General features: G+C 45.9%; 1 protein-coding gene across 1 annotated transcript in view; it reads right to left on the bottom strand.

The window, feature by feature from the left end:
• Positions 1–23,695, bottom strand: part of LOC112119564 (hydrocephalus-inducing protein homolog) — a 360,821-nt gene that overhangs the window by 227,348 nt on the left and 109,778 nt on the right. The window contains 6 exon segments of the mRNA XM_029912025.1: positions 2,723–2,875; positions 8,724–8,847; positions 9,539–9,554; positions 10,863–11,005; positions 12,594–12,694; positions 18,554–18,789. Coding sequence (XP_029767885.1) covers positions 2,723–2,875; positions 8,724–8,847; positions 9,539–9,554; positions 10,863–11,005; positions 12,594–12,694; positions 18,554–18,789 — 773 coding nt within the window.

Below are 23,695 nucleotides of genomic sequence, written 5' to 3' on the forward strand. Positions count from 1 at the left end.
TCTGCAACCCCCAGTACCTTTTAGGCCAATGCTAGGCCGCAGCCTGGGGCTTTCCAGGCTGGAGCTCCCCAGCTCCTCTGCCTTTCCCCAGCCCTGCTCCACTCAGGTACTCTGTCTCAGTTCCCTGCAGCCAGGCCCTTCTCTCTCTCTGAGGCAGAGAGAGACTCTTGGCCCCTGGCTCACAGCTTTTTTATATAGGGCCAGCTGAGGCCTGATTGGGGTGTGGCCCAGCTGCAGCTGCTTCCCAATCAGCCCAGCTTAGCAGCTCCCAGCCACAACCTTCCCCCAGGGCTGTTTTAAGCCCTTCAGGGCAGGAGCAGGGTAACCACCCCGCTACAGACCTCCTTCCCCATAAAGCAAACAAGCTACTGGAAAGCTGGCTGACTGGACAGGAACAGCAACTCACATACACTAATTAAGACCAAAGCAAGTAGGATGAAGATGGACATATCCATGGAGGCCTTTTCTCTTTACATTTTGAACGCTATCACCTGCCTTTATCTTCTGCTGTTGTTTGCTGCTAAATCCAATCTTCTTCGCTCAGCAGAGCTGCCCATCTGAGCCCAGCAAGGTGGATGAACCTTCAGTGCTCCATAAACTTCAATCAATAACCATTGATTCACAAGTGTGAGCTGCAATCAATAGGCTTGACTTCAAAGATCCAGGGTTTCATGATTTGCTACTAAAGGGGAGAAGGGGTCCTGCAGAATACCTAAGCAGTGAAACCAAATGGCAGCTACAGGCACCCTCTAAGCCAATAAAGGAAGCACTGGGTTTCTTCAGAAGTTCAGACAGTCATCCTGAAAGGAAAGGCACCTACTATGGGTTGCTGCCTATTTTTTTCCAAATTTCCATATCTGTCTCTCATGCTTGTATCTACCATTTTCATCACACCAGAACAGGTGAATCAATGATGGGTGATCTACCAGCTAAACTGATGGTGTGGTGCAAAGCCTGCTCTCAGTTGCATGTGTAAAGTACATCTGAGAGCAGATTTTAGCCCATTGGGCAAAAGTGAGATCTTTCATCTTCCCTTTCCTTACAATACAGACCCAGTGCACCGTCCACCAGCCATAAGGGACATGTTCCAGTGTCCAGTGCAAATCTTTCTGCCATCACTGTTAGCAAAGCTGAGGATCACAAAGTGTTCTGATCACCAACTCTAAAGGACACAGAGAGGGATTTCCACAATCCATTTCACTAGCAGGGAGCATGCCATGCTGGTTAAGCTCAAGGAAACTCCTCAGGCCAAACCCAGGCTGGCACAAGCAGGCACAAGACTCCTTGACCTCCACGCCTTCGGCAGCCCAAGCAGCCACTCTTACAAACCTTCCCTTCAGCACCTGCTCAGGAGGTAGCTGAGCTGAAGTTACTCCCGTTCACTCAGAACCAGGTCAAGCCCCTGCACCCCATCCCAGGGTACATCTATATTGCAGCCGCAGGTGTGATTTGCAGCTCGTGTAGACGTACCCTTGCTAGCTGTACTCTAGCTAGCCTGGTAAAAACAGAAGTGAGGATATGATGGCAGGGGCTTCTGGATGGGCTGCACAAGTCAATATGTACCCAGGGCAGTCAGGTGGGCTTGTGCAGCCCACAGTGAAGCTCACCCTGCTATGTCCTCACTGCTATTTTTAGCGTGCTAGCTAGAGTACAGCTAGTGCTGGTACATCTACACCAGTTGCAAATGGCTGCAGTGGAGATAGACCCGTAGACAACTCTAGGTACTGTGGAAACTGAAATATGAGGAAGTGCAAGAAAAATATTTCTTCAGATGATCAAGAATCATAAAGGACATCTCACCAAAAAAGTAATAAGGAAAAACTGTGCCTGATATAGGGAGATAGGAGAGACACGGCAGAGATGGCATCACTGTGAAGCAACCTGCCACCAACTGGGGAGAGACCAATGGACAGAGGGGTGCAAACTCCAAACATAGAGCGTGACCCATTCCTGGCTAAGGATCCCCACCCCGACAGACTCTGGAGGGGTCTGACTTAATACTTTAGAACACCTGTGTAGCCTGTCAGGTTGAAAAAGTCTCACTAAATTGAACTGTCTCTTCCCTATAACATTCCCCAAAGACCCAGAAATATTCTGCAATGCCACAAAATACAAAGATACTGCAGGGCATTCTCCGCATTGATGTAACTTAACTACACAGCTCCCTTTAGAAACAGAGTAGCTTCTATGCAGCAACTGAGCTGCCAAAACTCCCAGTGGGAGTAACACCACTAAACATCCAGCTCACCTCCCCATTAGTAATTTATGGATGATCCCTCGCATGCTGTTCCCCATACAGCTAAAAGCTTTGCAAGCAAATTTTGAAGCACAAGCCAGAAGTCAATGTGTGCGGCCCAGCTGAGGGGATCTATGCGGAAGTGCTTACCTTTCAGGAACAAAGAGATAAGATGTCTCTCATATAGGTACATAAACATGATTAGCACAGCTAAACTCCCTATCAAGAGAAAGGTTATAAAGAAGATCAAGTGCCAAATTCTGCTTTTAATTGCATCTCTGCGATCCCACTGACACTAATGGGGTGACTCAGGTGCACTTCAGCGCAGACTCAGCCAGCCACTTTGGGGAATTATGTCATGCCCATTTCATTCTCTCTCTGAGATAATTTGAGGAGAATGCTGCATATAAAGTCAAGTCACAGACTGTTGAGACTATACATTCCAAGCTACGTGTTCATTATAAAATAGCCCCGCACTGCACTTACCATCTGTGCCCAAAATGGTGCAGGAATAACGGTCTGATTGGAGAGGTGGAGTGTACAGGAAGCATCCTTTAGAACCTGGATATTGCCGAAATCTATCTGAGCAGGATCCACGTAGACAACTGGGCCTTCACCAATGCTCACTAAATGAATCTTCTGCTCCAGGAAACCGGGGGAAACAAAAACAGGGAAAGTTGAAAGGGGCCAGCTAGCTCTCATTGTTCTCAATCCTTGGACCCAGAATGGTAGTGAACGACTGGAGTAGACCTGGGATTTTGAGTGATTTTCATGTGAAGAAGATCATCCATTCAGAATGGTTATCTGGTGATAGAGAAAACCACCTCCCTGTTTGCCTTGTTCCACCAAATCAACTGCATTTGTCCTGCAGCTCTCCACTTGTACCTATTCACCTCTCTCTTCTCTTCTCTTTGACCGTTGCCACCCCATCTTACCCCTTCTCAACATTTTCCCATCCTTCCCTCTAACTTCTTCTGCTGTCACACACTCACCACTGGTGTAAATGAGGAATATCTCCATCAGAGTTACACTGGTGTGAGTGTGAATCAGACACTTAGGTTTTAAGCTCTTTGGAGCAGGGTTCATGTCTTACTTGTGTCTGAAGTGCCATGCACATTATGGCGCTGTATAAGTAATGGATATTAATGATGTCATCTGAGCTGTAATTGTCTCTCCTGAATATCTGTGATCCTGACAATATTCTCTACCCTCACATGGATCAGTCCCAAGGGTCATGGAGGGGTGGGGTGGAATGGTGATCCGTTATCCAAGTCACCTTCCCAGAGCATTAAAAGCAGCTAATGGTTTAAATGTTTACACCAGTCTTTTTGCTGTAGGATACAGACTGCACAGGACCAAACAACCTTCCTGTCATGGACCAGGTCATAGGCAGTCAGACCCAGTGGTCAGAGCAGTGGTGATTAGGCCTAGTGGTCAGAGCAGGAGTCAGGAACCAGGGGTCAGTGACAGAGCCAGAGGCAGGAGTTAAGCCAAGGTTCAGAGCCAGCGTCAGTAGCCAGGGGTGGGGCTCAGAAGCAGGAATCTGGAACAAGGCAGGAGGGAAGGGACAAGACAGGACAGGAATGCAAGAATCAGGATTAAGGCAGGGCTCAGGAGTCAGGCGAGAAGGTAGGGTCCAATGTAGCAGCCACCCAGGGATTCACCTAGTTGCTCAGACAAAGTCCTGTGCCTCCTTCCAGCTTAAATAATGAGTCTGAGCCAATTGGAGAGGCCAGACATCACCTCCAATTGAGATCTTCATAGGCAGTGCCTATGGTGAGCTTAGGTCCACCAGCCCTCACTCCCTGCTGGTGGAGGTGTCAGATGATGTCTGTGATCTGATGCTTGTCTAGGGAGCCACAGACCTGAGTTCAATACCTGTGAATCCCTCATACCTACTTCTAAACTGAAATCAAATAAGTAATAATCCCTCCTAGTGACAAGATGCTATGTGACTCATGAAAGGGCAAAGTGTATTATTTAGACACAAAGTTCCAGTCTGTCCTGTAGAGCACCCTGAATGACATCTGACTCAAGAAATGGCATTGGCTGCTCCCAGAGTGACCCACATCTAGTCCCACTCAGCTGGAAAGTCTGCCACCAAAGCCTAGTGTACTCTGCATGGGTTCCTATACTAGCCCCATCAGACTGCCTAAGAGTAACATCCAGCGGCTGCTGGTGGCTCACTCGCCTCCACTGCAGATCTGCAGTGGCTGTTTCCCCCAACATGTTGGAGAAAGCAGGAGCGCAAGAAGGAAACCATTGAGAACTCATTTCCCAGCCCTGGAGACTGGTTTGCTCATTTCCAGCACTTCCTGGAGAGCAGGATTTTGGGGCAGTGTGGAGGAAGAGGATGGGGCTGTCAGCCTGGCTTTCCCTTCTGGAAACGGCAGTACTGTTAGGGAGCTAGTGAAATCCCTTTCTAAAGACATCAGGATCTTTCACACAGATCTTTTTCATACTAGGCCTCATTATGAATGGAACAATAGTTCGTGCAATTGTTAGGAAAACGTGTGTTTGCCTTTCAGGCTCTGAATACGGTTGGGAAGCACTGCTCTGCTCCTGTACTTGCACTTTAATGTTTGGAGAGATACCTTTTTAATCGAGAAGACTGAAGGGAACAAAAAACACATAGGAGAGAGTCCCTGGAGAGTGTGCGTTGATAAACACCTCTCCTGAGAGCATATCTAAGTTTTTAGTGTGCTCTTCCCCAGCAGAGCAATCAAATGTAGCATGTGTTCTTCCAGGACGTTACCCTTTAGTGTTCTGTCATTCATTTTCTACAGAACATCCAGTAAGGAAGACAGGCCACCTAGAATTCCTAGCTGTGTCAAATTGCACTGGACATGTCCATGGTATGTCATTCAGCAGGGAAGTGGTTAATATTTTTTAAAATGCTTCACTTAAACCATTCGCAAAAGTGCTTTTAGCAGCAACATTTAACAGGCCATTGCTCACAAGCCAGATTATATAAAAGGAAAAGGAGGACAAGGGGGAAGACATTGCTATCAGTAATATTTCCATGGGCTCAAAGGTCTTGCTGGCTCTGTTGATGGGGACATAGTGTCAGTTTCAATCATTTGGGAATGAATAGTCGTCCTCTGGCAGTCAGCTGTAGTACTGAATGACCACCTGTTTTGATAGCAGCCAGCTGTAAAATTGCTGCCTGTGGCAGGCTGCAGGCTGATACGCCACAGGTAAACCCCAGCCTGTATTGTACCAGCTCCCTAACACATAGGATTACTTGCAGCAAACTGAAACTGACATCCCATCACTTGCAAGTAAAACACAAGGCAACACAGCCATGAAGGGTCAGCCAGAGAGAAGGATTTGTGAAAGTCTGCACTCTGAGAAGGGCTATAGCCGACTCAAGCTGTTGGGAATTATTAAGCATAACATAAGAACATAAAACAGCCATACTGGGTCAGACCAAAGGTCCATCTAGCCCCGTATCCTGTCCTCCGACAGTGGCCAATGTCAGGTGCCCCAGAGGGAATGAACAGAACAGGTAATTAAGTGATCCATCCCCTGTCGCCCATTCCCAGCTTCTGGCATAATGTAAGATCATAGGACCATGCTCTTCTTTCTGTTTCACTGGCCTAAAATTAGAGTGATTCCACTGAACTCAACAGAGTTACATCAGTGCAAGAGAGAGCAGAATAAGGCCCACACTCCTGAAACCAACCATCAGTAGAGCGCATAGCAGGCTGTTGGCCATACTGCTCACAATGTTCCACTAGTGGGGAAAAGTCTGGGTGGCCAGAATGGGACCTACTAAAGGGGTGTTAAAGCTTCAGGGCACAGCTTGGACAAAATTTAAACCTGAGGCAGCTTTAGCAACAAGACACGTAAGTGGGTACTGTGCTTCTGCATGGCGAGCGTTCTATTAGCACAGCTCAGATGTTTGCTGCAATTGAGTGAAAGCCAAATGCTGTGCATTAAACGCCAACTTAATGGGCGCACTTCTGAGCTTACTGAAGTGCTTAGTTTTCCCTTAGAAATTGTTAAGATCCCACAATTCACAGGGCTCCCATCGGGGTGAGGGCTGACATATTAATTCACATCATTAAAGCCAGGCTAAGGCTGAACGTACACATCATTAATCCAAGGGTAAAATCTTTACAAGATCACCATAGTTTGAAAAATAAACCAACCACTAAAAGGTCAGGAAATTCTAACTGTGAAAAGCTCCCCCCCCCCCCCCCCCACTTCTTTTTGTAATGGGTCTTAACTTTACAAACCACTTATTTGGCTAACTTCAGCCTTGATGGCAAAATTCACCGTCCTCCATTGACAAAGCCCTAGCCATTGGTCTACATTCTAATGCAAAGAAAAGGGCTGGAGACCTAGGTTAAGATTTCCAGTGCAGTCCAGGGGAGATAGCTGCACACCTTCCATTCATTTTAAAGAAAGCCCACACCCTTTGGACTGCTTTGAAAATGTCAGCCTTACTTTTGGTTAATGGCCGCTGAGGCTTTCAGCAGTCCTTTGACACCCTAGTTCATGCTCATCAGTGACGACAAGCAATTCTGTCATCGCTATTTCAAAAGTTAATGCCATTTTAAATTAAAATTTAATTAATTAAACTTGCTTTAGCTCTTAGCTAGATGAATTCAATAAACTACATTTTATCAAGTATCAGAGGGGTAGCCGTGTTAGTCCGGATCTGTAAAAAGCAACAGAGAGTCCTGTGGCACCTTTAAGACTAACAGATGTATTGGAGCATAAGCTTTCGTGGGTGAATACCCACTTCATCAGACCCATGCGTCTGACGAAGTGGGTATTCACCCATGAAAGCTTATGCTCCAATACATCTGTTAGTCTTAAAGGTGCCACAGGACTCTCTGTTGCTTTTTACATTTTATCACTCACCTTTCTACCTTTTTTTTTTTTTTTTTTTTGCTAGAAGGTGGTAAAAAAACCCAGGAAGCCTCTTGGAATTCTGACAAATAACTCTATTTTTAGGGTGTCATGTCATAATTCAGAAACCACTTGCCCATACTTGTTCACATTTGGTAGAAAAAGTCTACCTTCACTCCAGTTGCAGCCTACCAATTTTACGGCTGATATGGCCTTCCTTGTAGATTTTAGTACAGAGGCTACAGTGGCCCATAATGGACTGAATTCAGAAAAGCACTTAACCACATGCATCAGTTGATTCCTGTTCAGGACAGCACTTAAGGAGGTGCTTTTTCTAAGTGTGTGAGAGGACTTAAGCATGTGCTCAAAGTTAAGCATGTGCTTAAGTACTTTCCTGAACAGGGTTGCTTTCTCAAATTGGGGCCTTTATTATGCAGTGGTTATTGTTACTCTGTAAGAATAAAACAGACTTAGGCCTTGGCTACACTGGCGCTGTACAGCGCTGCAACTTGCTGCGCTCAGGGGTGTGAAAACGCCCCCCCGAGCGCAGCGAGTACAGCGCTGTGAAGCGTCAGTGTAATCAGAGCCTGCAGCGCTGCACGCTCGCTCGCAGCACTGCACGCAATTCCCCTCGGAGAGGTGGAGTACATACAGCGCTGCGAGAGCTCTCTTCACTACACAGTGAAGTCCCGAGTGTAGCCAAGGCCTTAGAGACAAAGGAATTGCTATAGTGGCTTAGACCAAGGGTTCATCTACAAAGAGAGGCAGTTCCAGATATTTCAGAGTACTCTCCATAATGGCCAATGGAAACATTTGCCCATAAGGAAAGTTTCCTTTCTATCCCCAGGCAGTTAGTTCTTGGCTTATGCAATGAATCATGAGGGTTTATTCTTTTCTTTTTTATTCTCTCTCATTATTCATATAAACATCTAATCTTTTTGGAATCATACTTAGCTCCTGGTCTCTATGGTTTCTGGTGGCAATGAGTCCTCCAGGTAGTCATGTTAGGTGAAGCACCTAAAGGGGAGTTAGGTGCCTGACTCCCAGTGACTATCCTTAGGTGCTTCCGAAAACCCCAGCCAAGCTATGTAAAAGATTTAAATTTGGGGCCTTTCCATTGCACTGTCCCTTTCGATGTGAACTACAGCAAACGGTCTATAGTAATGCCCAATTTACCGTCTCTGCACCAGTCATTACTTGTATACTCCTCTCACGCCCCTTCAAAAGACACAGGCCTGCAAGGTTCTAAGCTCCCTCTGTTCGCCTTGACTTTATACAGTAGTGAAGGGCACTCAGCACTTTCTGGGATCAGGCCCATATTCTTCTTGCCAACTGAAACAGGTTTGATCTTTCCTGACTCTCCTCGTTATTGGTATGAGCAGTGCAATTAACCTCAAAACATCTGACTTCTATCACAGTGATATTTACTCTCTAATGACATGAGTTTACTACTGCAGCTTTTGAATTCACCAGAAAAATCCTTGGAATTGTAAAGAACTAGACTGTCTGAATACAAGCGTGCAGTGTGCACTGTCAAATGAGCAAAGACCACCCTCAGTACAGGTCTCCACACTCCAGAGAGAACATTGGTGCAGACACAAGGTGTATTTCATCATCAGGGTCTCACCAGGCGGGGGTCTTCACTCCCAAACATGGCTATGGAAGCCACAGTGTCCTGCTGTCCAGTCACTTGGGTTTCCAGTGCTAAGGGGATCTCCACAGTGTTGTGAGGTTGAATAATGCCACAAGGCCTGGGGCTGGAGTACAGCACAGAGGGCTTCTCCTCATACTCCTGTGCAGAGACATAACCAGAACATTATCTTCACTATGACTTCTTTGGAAACTTTGCATTCCTTGACATTTAAAAACATTACAATTATCGCACAGTTAAAAGAATCACGTGCAGAACACTGGGCTCAAAGGGGGAAATTGAGCGTGGTGCAGAGGACTAGCACAAAGCCTGTACTGACCCCTATTTTGAGGACTTTGTGGGATTGAAGTGATGCACAGACAAGCGCCTGCCTTCTGCGCAGGGGGGAATTTCAGCCAGAGATAGACTATAAAATATGCAAAACAGCACAGCTGAAGGCGCACATTTCTAACATGGAGGGTAATTAACCATTGGAACAGCTCACCACAGGATGTGGTAGGTTCTCCATCACTTGCAGTCTTGAAATCAAGACTGGGTCTCTTTCTAAGGGATCTGCTATTGCTCAGTAGAAGTTATAGGCATGAGGCAGGAATTACTGGGTGAAATTCTCTGGCCTGTGTTACAATAGCCCCTTCTGGCCTTCAAATTTCTAAATCTTTCCAGGAACTAGTACAGACATTTACTTGCCCGAGGCATCACCTAAAGGCGATCCAGCCAATCGAACAGATTGAATACCAGGGGCACCTGTTCCAAGCATCTCCAGGTTTCATTAGGAAAGAGTTACTCAAAACAATGAAAGAGAACACAGTGGCTATGTTGGCTGGTGCCCCAGAAAATATGGAACAGTGTCCATGTCTGCCAGATGGAAATAGGAAAAATATGAGGGGAAGGACATTATTTTCAATCACCTATGAGGATATTACAAGCAACAGAGAGTAAGTAAAAATAAAATACAATGGACTACATTTAACGGCATGTAAATGGGGGAGTAAAGTTAGCCAGAAACTAGTATAAACAAGTGTAAGTAGCAAAACTTGCACCAGTTTGGTATTCTGCGGGGTCCAAATTTAGCTCTGGGTAAACAGGTGCCATTTCCATTATACCAGGGCTAAATCTGGTCTCGGAGAATTGCAGAAGGAGTGGCCTAGCTGCTTTAGCTTACACTCTCCTGTGAGGTAGCAAGGAAAGCAACTCTCCCCTTCAGCTCCTTCAGGGTTTGACTCATCCATGTAGGCACAGGAGTTCCATTGCTCTCAGGAGAGATGTCTCCACAAGGGATTCACCCTAGGACAAAGGCAGCTTTAGGTTCCAGCTGGGGCTCACCAATAGAGGCTCCCAGGAATATATGCTGAGTCAGTGTACCTTCCAGGCACTCTGGCCCCAACTCTTCCTTTGCTGGCTCCAGTCCTCATGGGGGATATGGAATTGTGAGGCCCACATGCCCACATGCCCGTGACCTCTCTGTTGCCAGAGACTGCAGCCTGGTTTTTACCAGTAAAGTGAAATGGGCCCCTGGCTTGCAAGATCTGCTTGCTTTGAAAATCTTGTAGATTGGTGCAAGTCGACATTGACAACTGCTTTCTAACCAACTAATGCCTAATGTGTAACTATACCACCATTGAATCTGTCCCAGTGGCTCCCACAGCAGCTGCACCTATTCAGCCCAGCCTACTGCTGACTCATAAACAGAGCTCACAGAAGGCTTTGAATTGTTCCCCTTTCCTGTTGTAGAATGTGTTACACCATGAAATATTAGGAAATGCCACACAGACCACCAGCTATGGACTCAGTCAGTGGCTTTCTTCCCTTTCCTCTTGTGAACTTCAGCCTCTCAGAAAGAAACCCTTGTGGTTATAATGTCTTGTATCTTTCAAAGAATCACTCCTGCTTTCAATGCTGTGGGACCCACCCCTTTAAGAACTTTTAAGTTCTCACTTGCAAGAGAGTTCCAAAGAAGAGAACTTAAACATTCTCACATCAAATGCTGGTGAGGCTAGAGACAACAATAACACAGCATTTAATACTATATGTTATGTGCTAGTCGGGAAATACCCCTTCCATTTTCAGAGAGCCCCATGGAAATGGAAGAGAAGCAGCAGAAAGGGAGGGTGAGATGACAAACCTGAGGGAGAACCCCGTAGCACCCTGGAAGCTCAGCGTCGTTCACAAGCATCACCATCTGCTGGTAAGGGAACTTCAGGAAACACCGTCCAAACTTCACCACAGGGTTAACCACACGCAGTGGAGGAACAACACATCTAGCCCGCCAAAAAACAGCATTACAGATACCAAGAGAATATAGTATTTGTTTACTCCCATAACATATTTGTCATTGTCACATAGAGGCTTTACACCCATACAGTCATTAATCATCTTAAAATTCTTTTTATTCACTTTTTAATCAACAATCTCTGTTAAAGGACATATGGGGAAACTGCCATGGGTCTCTACTCAACAGTGTTCTGTTAACGCCAGCAAGCATTCAAGCAGGGTGCAATTTCTCAGACTGGAACCCTGCTAACATGCTGAGCTTTCTTAGCCTGAACAATATGTACTGGTTGGTTTGTATTTTTTGTGTTTTCTGCGTGGAAGGAATGTGCAGCTAGAGACTTCTGCCAAATCTGTGTTCATGTGAATTAACTTGACACCCCTGCCCTAAAACCCAACTTGGAAAGGGTGATTTTGGGTTTGTATCTGAGCCTCCAGGGAACTTTCTGTCTCTTATCATTCTGCAACACCTACCCATTAACCCAGAATACAAATCTTCCTCCTTTATCTGGATTTGAGAAGCCGTTTAGCTGACAGAAGGAAAACATCTTAATTTACAAACTGGGGCAACTGCTGCCTTCTGCAGGATATATCAGAGAGGAGTCAGGGGGACCACCAGGCTGATGAAAGTCATGTGCATTAGTGTTCCTGTATGATGATCTCCTAATTATCCTACAAAATTGATTCCAGGTGGGATTTTCCAGACTCAGTGTTGGCCTAACCCTGTTCCCACTGAAGTTAATGACAAAGTTCACATTGACTTCAAAGGGAGCAGTGCTAAGCCAGTACCAAGGTCTTTTAAAACTGCCCTCCCCCCAGCTATATATACACAATTATAGATACAGGGCCAAATGCATCCCTTTTGTAACTGCCCTGAAGTCAACCGAGTTACAACAGTCCTACAGGATCTGACCCAGGAAAAATGACCCCTGGCTCAAATCTCTGATGGCAAATAACTAAAACTAGAGGAAAGCAGATGAAGCTGAGCTCATTCTATAAAGCAAATAATAATAATAATAATAATAATAATACTCTTCCCTCGTCACTATCTTTTGTTTATTTCTCCTAGCTAAAATTCAGAATTTTGTCTTAAACTCTTCGGTATTAATCCACATGCTAATTGTTTGAAACTAGCCCCATCATTGCATTGCCATCCATGCCTTGGATGTCTCCATGCCAAATGGATTTTCCACTGCAGGAAGTGAATACACCCCTTTGATTACAACCTGAGTTAAGTACAATACTCAGGATGAAAAGGGATGGCAGTTGGGCTCTTCACACATGAAATCTGTTGCAAACACTGAAAGTCACGGACAATAATAAATACTCTTACTCTTCCCATGTTGAAAAAGGCTCAGGGCCTTTCCCTTATCTTTAGTACAGGTGCTTTTCAGCATGTGTTGTTTACAGTACTTTGTCACAATTTTTAGTTCTAGTGCCCAACTATGCACAATAATCATATTAAACAGTGGTTCTCATTTTAGAAGGGAGGGTAAATCCAGCATATTGTGTATATGGCAGCATAGTGTAGGTGACACAGGGACAAAGGGGGAATGGATGCAAAGGGAGTGTCAATACCTCGCTGTGATTAGGAGTGCCAGCACTTCCTCTCCGATACCATCCACATCCACCACCAATGCCATTTCATATTTCTTCACAGTGTTGGAACATAAGGTCACCTAGTGCAGGAAAAGGGGAACAAATACTTTATTTTCTAATGCAATCCCTCAGAAGGGGTGCTCATTCAACAACCTCTAGTATTCCCTTTGTTGGGCTTTTGGAACTTGGAGATCATTTGCTGGAGAAGGACTCTGTTGAGTAAGGTTGCACTGGTTGTATCAATGGTTCCCAGTTGAGGATCTTTGGACCATCACTGGTCCAGGAAGCCTTATCTGGTGGACCATTAAGGAAGCATTTTGAGACCAAAATTGTAAGGAATTGGAAAGTCTAGGACCAGAGATGGGCTCCAAGATTATTTTTTTAATATAAAGTGATCCATAGAATGGAAAAATGGGGAAATGTGGCTTTAGCAAAGCAACTGATTTTTCTTTCCATAGAATCACAGAAGATTAGCGTTGGAAGAGACCTCAGGAGGTCATCTAGTCCAACCCCCTTCTCAAAGCAGGAACAACCCCAACTAAATCATCCCAGCCAGAGCTTTGTCAAGCTGGGCCTTAAAAACCTCTAAGGATGGAGATTCCACCATCTCCCTAGGTAACCCACCCTCCTAATTAAAGTTTTTCCTAATATCCAACCTAGACCTCCCCCACTGCAACTTGAGACCATTGCTCCTTGTTCTGTCATCTGCCATCACTGAGAAGAGCAGAGCTCTCTCCTCTTTGGAACCCCCCTTCAGGTAATTGAAGGCTGCTATCAAATCCCCCCCACTCTTCTCTTCTGCAGACTAAATAAGCCCAGTTCCCTCAGCCTCTCTTCATAAGTCATGTGCCCCAGCCCCCTAATCATTTTTGTTGCCCTCTGCTGGACTCTCTCCAATTTGTCCACATCCTTCTTGTAGTGGGGGAACCAAAACTGGATGGAATACCCCAGATGTGGCCTCATCAGTGTCTGATAGACAGGAATAATCACTTTCCTCGATCTGCTGGCAATGTTCCTACTAATGGAGCCCAATATGCTATTAGCCTTTTTGGCAACAAGGGCACACTGCTGACTCATATCCAGCTTCTCGTCCACTGTAATCCCCAGGTCCTTTTCTGCAGAACTGCCGCTTAGCCAGTCGGTCCCCAGCCTGTAGCAGTGCATGGGATTCTTCCTTCCTAAGTGCAGGAGTCTGCACCTGTCCTTGTTGAATCTCATCAGATTTCTTTTAGCCCAATTCTCTAATTTGTCTAGGTCACTCTGGACCCTATCCCTACCCTCCAGTGTATGTACCTCTCCTCCCAGCTTAGTGTCATCCACGAACTTGCTGAGGGTGCAATCCATCCCGTCATACAGATCATTAATGAAAATGTTGAACAAAACCGGCCCCAGGACAGACCCCTGGGGCACTCCGCTTGATACCAGCTGCCAACTAGACATCGAGCCGTTGATCACTACCCGTTGAGCCCGACAATCTAGGCCAGCTTTCTATCCACCTTATAGTCCATTCATCCAGTCCATACTTCTTTAACATGCTGGCAAGAATACTGTGGGAGACTGTATCAAAAGCTTTGCTAAAGTCAAGATATATCACATCCACCGCTTTCCCCATATCCACAGAGCCAGTTATCTCATCATAGAAGGGAATCAGGTTGGTCAGGCATGACTTGCCCTTGGTGAATCCATGTCAACTGTTCCTGATCACCTTCCTCTCCTCCAAGTGCTTCAAATGGATTCCTTGAGGAGCTGCTCCATGATTTCGCCAGGGACTGAGGTGAGTTCCCCGGGATCTCCTTGTTCCCTTTTTTAAAGGTGGGCACTATATTTGCCGTTTTTCCAGTCGTATGGGACCTCCCCCAATCGCCACAAGTTTTCAAAGATAATGGCCAATGGCTCTGCAATCACATCAGCCAACTCCCTCAGCACCCTCGGATGCAGTGCATCCGGCCCTATGGACTTGTGCATGTCCAGCTTTTCTAAATAGTCCTTAACCTGTTCTTTCGCCACTGAGGGCTGCTCACCTCCTCCCCATATTGTGCTGCCCAGTGCAGCAGTCTGGGAGCTGACCCTGCCTGTGAAGACCGAGGCAAAAAAAGCATTGAGTATTTCAGCTTTTTCCACATCATCTGTCACTAGGTTGCCTCCTTCATTCAGTAAGGGGCCCACACTGTCCTTGACCCTCTTCTTGTTGCTAACATACCTGTACAAACCCTTCTTGTTACCCTTCACATCCCTTGCTAGCTGCAACTCCAATTGTGCTTTGGCCTTCCTGATTACACCCAGACGCTTGAGCAATATTTTTATATTCCTCCCTAGTCATCTGTCCAAGTTTCCACTTCTTGTAAGGTTCCTTTTTATGTTTAAGCTCACCGAAGATTTCTCTGTTAAGCCAAGCTGGTCGCCTGCCATATTTGCTATTCTTTCTGCACATTGGGATGGTTTGTTCCTGTGCCCTCAATAAGGATTCTTTAAAATACAGCCAGCTCTTCTGGACTCCTTTCCCCTCATATTAGCCTCCCAGGGGCTCCTGCCCTTCAGTTCCCTGAGGGAGTCAATATCTGCTTTTCTGAAGTCCAGGGTCCATATTCTGCTGCTCTCCTTTCTTTCTTTTGTCAGGATCCTGAACTCAACCATCTCATGGTCACTGGTGCCCAGGTTGCCACCCACTTCTACTTCCCCTACCAGTTCTTCCCTCTTTGTGAGCAGCAGGTCAAGAGGAGCACGGCCCCTAGTTGGTTCCTCCAGCACATGAACTTTTTCCCAAGGAGGATCACTTTAAATAACAATGGGCATCCATGATGGCTTAAAAAGCTGCAGTTCTTTTCCTCAGCAAGCTCTACATCTTGGTACGGAGCACTCATGGGGGTCTGAAGCGATGGTCTTCCTAAGTCTGCTGTCATTAAGAATGAAAAGGAGCCAGGAGTCACCCTAGTCATCCTTATGTTTTAGCAAACAGATCATCATCTAGAACCCTCCCATGCTGTGTGCACATCAAGGATGACACGTACTGTTGCCTGTTTTCTCTGATTTATTCTAGCCACGACTCTGTAAAAAGGAGTGTCTCTCTCCTTCGATCTGTCTGGAGATGAGTTCACAGTTGAATAATAAGTTAAAATTCCCAGAGTGCAAAATAGAAAGTTCCACTGTGAAAACAGCTATATTTGTTACATTTCTTACTTTAGACAGCAGAATAACAAAGCCAAAATGCCAAAGACAAAACCTGTCCTGTCCTATGCAGGTGGGTTAGTGGAAGAAGAATGTCCACTCCCACACAGCAGCCATTCTAGCCGACAGCTGTGGGAATGGCTAATGACATCTGCATATGCTCCATGTCACAATGGCCCATGGTCTGCTGGCTCAGGGATGTGATCAGCCCAATGGACTCCTGAGCAAAGGTGCTGCAACGGATGTTACCATATGGAATAAAAATAAAGTGTGCTGCAGCATACATCTCCCATCCTCTCTGAGCATTAAGCCCTCCCCAGGAGCACAGCTCAGGACCTACGGCACAACCAAGCTTGCTGTGATGGGTTGCCCCCGCTTCCAAGGTGCCACCAGATGTACTGGGGTACCACTGAGCCTGCCTGTTCCACCAGCCTGGCCTCTCTCAAGCCTCCTCTAGCACACACACAGGTAAAGACACACCCAGCTGCAGAAAGACACAGACACTGAAATCAGGACTGCATGGGAAGGCTTTCAGCTAAGGAATAGCCCAGTACTCAAGTGCACTCCCGCTCTGGAGAGTAAACCCAAAATTGTATCATCTTGCACTGCACAGAGAACTGTCCAGCGTAAGCTCATGAAATTCACCCTCTCCCTCAATGTGGAGAGAGATGCACAGCTTTTTTGGCCCCCCAGTTATGAATTACACAAACTGGGTTTAAAACAAAAACAAGTTATTTAACTACAAAGGATAGATTTTAAGTGATTATACGTGATAGCAAACAGATCAAAGCAGATTACCTAAGTAAATAAACAAAAACAAAGTTTAACACACTAGGTAGGTAGGATATAAATTAACAAATTCTCACCCTGCGTGATAAACAGGCTGGCAGATTCTTAAGGCACAAGTTGCCTTGGCTTTGCTAAGTTTTCATACACAGGCTAAAGATCCCTCTAGTCTGGGACCATCGCTTCCCACAGTTCAGTCCTTGCCCCTCAGGTGTTTCCCGGTGTATTGTTGCAGGGAGAATGAGGTCCCATCATGATCTCATTGTCCCCCTTTTATATCTTCTTCCCACTTGCTGGAAAGCTCTTTTGCTGTGACCTGGGTCAAACAGTTCCCATTGTGTAGTGCTGTCTCTGAGAGGTTTCTGTTGTACACAGTTCCTGGGGTAATCCTTGTGCTTCCGTGGATTTCCTCAATAAGCCATTAACATTGTTTGGCCTTTTTACTGTTGTACCTGAAAGGCTGCTTGTGGGTGTTTTCAACCACACAACATGTTTCAGTGACACACACACAGCCAAACTTCATAACTTCACATACGATGATAGCACATACAATCCAACGAGATATTAATGTTTAGCAGATTAAGACTTTTAGAATGATACCTCTCAAGACATACTTTGTACAAAACATATTCTAATTACATGACAGTGGTGAATATTGGAGTGACAGGCTGTCACACTTGCCTTTTCTCCTCTTCCCCTTTGTGTGGGTCTGATGATTAACACAAGGATTTTGATCTAAATCTTCATCTGTAGGTTTGCTTACAACAGATGGCCCCTTGGAGTAAAGTTACATTTGGACAATCTCTGAATTGAGATACAAGGCCAAATACTAGCTAAATGTTACCAGGTGCAACTCCATTGACTTCAAATGTATCCACTTACCCAGGCTGAATTTGCTCCATAAGTGAATAGTTTGGTTGCCCTGGGATGTTTGCAAAACCAAGTTAAGAAGTGAGAGACCCCACAGGTTTATCTCCTCCAAACTTCCTCCTTAAAGCAAAAGGAGACAGAGGATTCTGCTCCGTAACCCACACCAGGATCCTTACACAAGTGCAGATCTCTACGCCAGAGATCAGCTTTGCCTAAAACCTCCTTCTCATAAAAAGACCTTGACTTTCAAGCTAATGTTACAGATATGGTGGAAATCCATCCAATAAATCACCTTCAACTGTAGCTAAATATGAAAGTGGACTGTACCATATTTTGGCTATGAGTTGAAATGAAAACCAAACACTACACATTGTCACTAGAATGAGATAATGGCTTTGTTTTGTGTGTTACAGGACAAAATCTCAGTTACAGAAATGGAAAAAATAGTCATTTCCATGATGATATTAGCTCCTTCAATCTGATAGTGAGACTTAAAAGATTCCCTGTAACCCAGTCTCCTGAACACAAATAAATTCATTGTGGCTTTAAAATCCAGGGGCCAAATTTTGCTCTCAGTTATACCAGTGTAAATCCAGAGGCAGTCTACTGACTTGAATAGAATTATTCCAAATTTACAATGGTAACTGAAAGCAAAATTTGGCCCAAGAGCGGCTGGGATCATTAATGGATACCCTAACTTTCACTGTCCCCCCTGGAGATCATTGCATTTAATGTGACTTAGTGAGAGAGTGAATGTGAGAATGAGAAAGAGAGTGAACTATTTTTGCTTATATACTGTAAAGCATTACTTTCTAACTACTACTTTCCATCCTATTTCTTCCTCCTCCCACTTTAAATCAAAGACCAACTGCTCTGAGAAGTTCTCTAAACCCACATCAGGAAACTCATTCATATGTGACTATTGTGGTTGAAATTCATAATCTGGACTTGCAATTTTGGAAACCGAACTGCACCTCTGTGAGTGCCTCCGAAACTGGGGTTATGAAAAGCTCTTGGATTACTCACATTACAATAAACCCAATAGTAACAAAAGCCTTGTTATAGCTTTGCAAACCATCAGACTCTCTTGTTCAACTGTAGTTTAACATATACTGTACCTGGATATCCAGGAGCTCATGAGAGCGAATGGTACCACTTCTGGGTGTTATGGTAAATTCTTTTGGCTTGACACTTCCCTGGGCTCCCTTTCTCCAGGATGTTCTTGTGATGTCCAAGGTCTGAACAGAACTAGTAATACTTGGATCGCCAGGGCCATCCCCAGGGATGCGAAGGTTGAATGTCATGGGGATCAAAGACGTGTTACTGAGGCAACATGATAAGGACTGAGGAAACCCTAGAAAAGAATGTCACTGAATGTGAGTTTATGCATGAATTATCCCTTGATTTCTAGTATGCATATTTCAGAATGATAAAAGCGGTGCTTGGAATTTAGCTCTTTTCAAACTGAATCATAGTTAATTGAGAAGCTAAGCAAGTTATTAATCTTCACTTGGTTTCCTTGTAAATTGATCACACAGATTGATTCCATGGGAATACTAACTTACCATTCTTGATCACCAAATGTCAGAAGATTTTCATTACAGCTTTAGTTAGGAGAAGTCCTCTCTAACTAGCACTGATTGTTATTCATTTTTGAACCTACGTCTAGAGAGAGTGTGATGGGCATATTGGAATAAGACCCAGATTCTGCCACCCTTGCTCATGCTGAACAGCATTTTACTCCATGATTTTCAATACATAAATAAAATACAGCACATGGTACTACTCATTGTGAGACAGGGTGGCAAAAGAATCAGAATGATGAATCCTTTGGGAACTACAGCACCATGGAAAGATCCTTCCACTGCAAGTTTGCTGCTATCTAGGGGCTGGTCTACACCCAGCCGCTAGTTCGGCGGCTGGGGATCGAAGTTCTGGGTTCGACTTATCGCGTCTGGTCTGGACGCAATAAGTCGAACCAGGAAGTGCTCGCCGTCAACTGCGGTACTCCAGCTCGGCGAGAGGAGTACCGCGGAGTCGACGGGGAGCCTGCCTGCCGCGTGTGGACCGGGTCTGAACCGCGGTAAGTTCAAACTAAGGTATGTCGACTTCAGCTACGTTATTCACGTAGCTGAAGTTGCGTACCTAAGTTCGACTTGGGGGGTTAGTGTAGACCAGGCCTAAGACATGGTCCTGTTCTCAGTGGAAAATGGTGAAACTTCAGTCAATTTCACTAAGAGCAGGATGGATCACTAGTGATGAATATGAGCAAAGCTGCTACACTCCTGCTACCTACTAAAAATGCACCGCTACCAAGGCACATCAAAATCTGAAGACTGCTTTTTCTGCTGAGTGGGTTCTAACCAGTAAATGTTGGAAGTTTACCAATCCTGAATCACATTGTCAGGAACTAGTGCTATTGTTGAGGAAATAACTATACAGATTGCATGAGTTTCCATGTGCTTTGTCACAGTTCAAGTCTGAAGGAACTAAGGTTGGTTCTTCTAGTTTTTCCCTGTCAATCAGACACTCATAGGATTACTTCTTTATTATAAATAAAATGAGTTTTACAACTCTTGCACACACACACCAGTTATAAATGCTAACTCAGCCTGATCTTCAGACCTTTGCTAGTCCCATTAATTCAATTGAAGTTCTATTATTTGACTGGATTAAAATCAGTCCGGAAAAAGAGGAAGTGATGTCAGTTGGCAGGGGAAACATTCTCAAGAACTGGCACAAAATCTGATTGCTCCCTCAAACATGGGTGTCGGCCCATCTATTCCCAAATGGTTTGAAATCTGGGAAGAATCTATTAAACTTACTTCTGCTCATGGATTTCCAGATTGAAACTGGAAACACCAGAAACACTCTTTTCCATCTTCATTTGGCCAAGAAATTGCTCCCCTTCCTCTCTGCTACAGATCTCACTACAGTCACCATATGACTTCCTGCTGTAGCACACGTTACTAGGACAACCTTGAAGTCCACTTGGAAGCTGGTTCAAAACACACCTACTCACTTGCTAGGCAAGGCAAGGCAGGCTGGTGAATACGTATAACACCTATACGGTGCATTGGCTGTCAAATTCAGTTCCAGGTGAAATTCAGGGTAATGGCATCTACCGACAGCCCTCTAAATGGTTTAAGCTCCAGCTATCTCACATACTGGCTCTTCTTTACACCCCAATATGACAATTGTACTTGGCAAGAATGTCCTATCACTTCTGTAGTTTACAGGGCATGCATAAGGCAGCAAAAAGGGGGTTAACTCATGAGAGCAGACAGAACTGGTCTACTTGCTCAGTCAGCTAAGCCTGTGGGAGAAATGGCACATCACCCACTCTCCAAAGCATTAGATGCATTCAAGTAAGGGTATGTCTACACTACAAAATTAGGTCGAATTTATAGAAGTAGATTTTTTTGGAAGTGATTTTATACAGTCGATTGTGTGTGTCCCCACTAAGCGTATTAAGTCGGCGGAGTGCGTCCACAGTACCGTGGCTAGCGTCGACTTTTGGAGCGTCGCACTGTGGGTAGCTATCCCACAATTCCTGCAGTCTCCGCCACCCATTGGAATTCTGGGTTGAGCTCCCAATGCCTGATGGGGCAAAAACATTGTCGCAGGTGGTTTTGGGCACATGTCATCAGTCGCCCCTCCCTCCGTGAAAGCAATGGCAGACAATCGTTTCACGCCTTTTTTCCGTGCGGGTGCCATATTGCTTTCAGCAGACGGTGCAGTAGGACTGCTAACCATTGTCATCAAACGACCACTTCCCCTGCCACTCTGCTCTCCTGCTCTGGCCGCAGACAGTGCAATAGGTCAGAAAAACTGGTCTTCCAACCACCGCTTCCGCTGCCACTCTGCTCTCCTGCTCTCCAGGTGGTCTTGCAGGTCCTCTATATGACCGTCGTCATCCGCCGCTTCTGCTGCAACTCTGCTCTCCTGCTCTTGTCTCGCCATACCACAGCAACCGTGCAGCCTGCTCAGCTCAGCTAAGCTAACGGACACCGCTGCTGTTGTGTCCTGGCAGCAGATGGTGCAGTAGGTCTGCAAAACTGGTCTTCCAACCACCACTTCCGCTGCCACTCTGCTCTCCTGCTCTCCTGCAGACGCCATACCACGGCAAGCATGGAGCCTGCTCAGATCACCGCAGCAGCTATGAGCATTGTAAACACCTCGTGCATTATCCTGCAGTATGTGCAAAACCAGAACCTGCAAAAGAAGGCAAGGAGGTGACGGCAGCGCGGTGATGAGAGTATGAGGACATGGACACAGACTTCTCTCAAAGTACGGGCCTCGGCAATTTGGACATCCTGGTGGCAATGGGGCAGGCTCATGCCGTGGAACACCGATTCTGGGCCTGGGAAACAAGCACAGACTGGTGGGACCACATAGTGTTGCAGGTCTGGGATAATTCCCAGTGGCTGCAAAACTTTCGCATGCATAAGGGCACTTTCATGGAACTTTGTGACTTGCTTTCCCCTGCCCTGAAGCGCAAGAATACCAAGATGAGAGCAGCCCTCACAGTTCACAAGCGAGTGGTGATAGGCCTCTGGAAGCTTGCAATGCCAGACAGCTACCGGTCAGTCGGGAATCAATTTGGAGTGGGAAAATCTACGGAGGGGGCTGCTGTGATCCAAGTAGCCAACGCAATCACTGAGCTGCTGCTATCAAGGGTAGTGACTGGGAAATGTGCAGGTCATAGTGGATGGCTTTGCTGCAATGGGATTCCCTAACTGTGGTGGGGCGGAATGCACAGATGGAACGCATATCCCTATCTTGGGACCGGACCACCTTGGCAGCCAGTACATAAACCAAAAGGGGTACTTTTCAATGGTGCTGCAAGCACTGGTGGATCACAAGGGACATTTCACCAACATCAAACTGGGATGGCCGGGAAAGGTACATGACGCTCGCATCTTCAGGAACTCTGGTCTGTTTGAACAGCTGCAGCAAGGAACTTACTTTCCAGACCAGAAAATAACCGTTGGGGATGTTGAAATGCCTATCGTTATCCTTGGGGACCCAGCCTATCCCTTAATGCCATGGCTCATGAAGCCATACACAGGCAGCCTGGACAGTAGTCAGGAGCTGTTCAACTATAGGCTGAGCAAGTGTAGAATGGTGGTAGAATGTGCATTTGGACGTTTAAAAGCGCGCTGGTGCAGTTTATTGACTCGCTTAGACCTCAGCAAAACCAATATTCCCATTGTTATTACTGCTTGCTGTGTGCTCCACAATATCTGTGAGAGTAAGGGGGAGACGTTTATGGTGGGGTGGGAGGTTGAGGCAAATTGCCTGGCCGCTGATTACGCACAGACAGACACCAGGGCGGTTAGAAGAGCACAGAAGCTTTGAAAATCAGTTTCATGACTGGCCAGGCTACGGTGTGACAGTTGTTTGTTTCTCCTTGATGAAAACCTGCCCTCTTGGTTCACTCTACTTCCCTGTAAGCCAACCGAGACCTCCCCCCTTCGATCACCGCTTGCAGAGGCAATAAAGTCATTGTTGTTTCAAATTCATGCATTCTTTATTAATTCGTCACACAAATAGGGGGATAACTGCCAAAGTAGCCCGGGAGGGGTGGGGGAGGAGGGAAGCACCGGGTGGGGTGGGGAAGGAGGGAAGGACAAGGCCACAATGTACTTCAAAACTTATTGAATGCCAGCCTTCTGTTGCTTGGGCAGTCCTGTGGGGTGGAGTGGTTGGGTACCCGGAGGGCCCCTCTCCCCTCACGTTCTTGGGCATCTGGGTGAGGAGGCTATGGAACTTGGGGAGGAGGGCGGTTGGTTACACTGGGGCTGCAGCAGCGGTCTGTGATCCTGCTGCCTTTCCTGCAGCTCAACCATATGCCGGAGCATATCAGTTTGATCCTCCAGTAGCCTCAGCATTGCATCCTGCCTCCTCTCATCACGCTGCCGCCACCTATCATCTTGCTCCCACCACCTCTCTTCTTGCTCCCGCCACCTCTCCTCTCGCATGTCCGTCCTGTCCTTGCGTTCATTTTCTGCTTTCCTGGACTCTGACATTGTCTGCCTCCATGCATTTTGCTGAGCTCTTTCAGTGCGGGAGGACTGCATGAGCTCAGAGAACATTTCATCACGAGTGCGTTTTTTTCGCCTTCTTATCTGTGCTAGCCTCTGGGACGGAGATGATAGGGGGAGCGTTGAAACATTTGCAGCTGCAGGAGGAAAAAAAGGAAGACTAGTATTTAAAAAGACACATTTTAGAGAACAATGGGTAGACTCTTTCACGGA

The sequence above is a fragment of the Terrapene carolina genome, unplaced genomic scaffold (assembly GCF_002925995.2).
Source record: "Terrapene carolina triunguis isolate 2854851 unplaced genomic scaffold, T_m_triunguis-2.0 Scaffold165, whole genome shotgun sequence".
In the NCBI taxonomy this organism is placed as follows: Eukaryota; Metazoa; Chordata; order Testudines; family Emydidae; genus Terrapene; species Terrapene triunguis.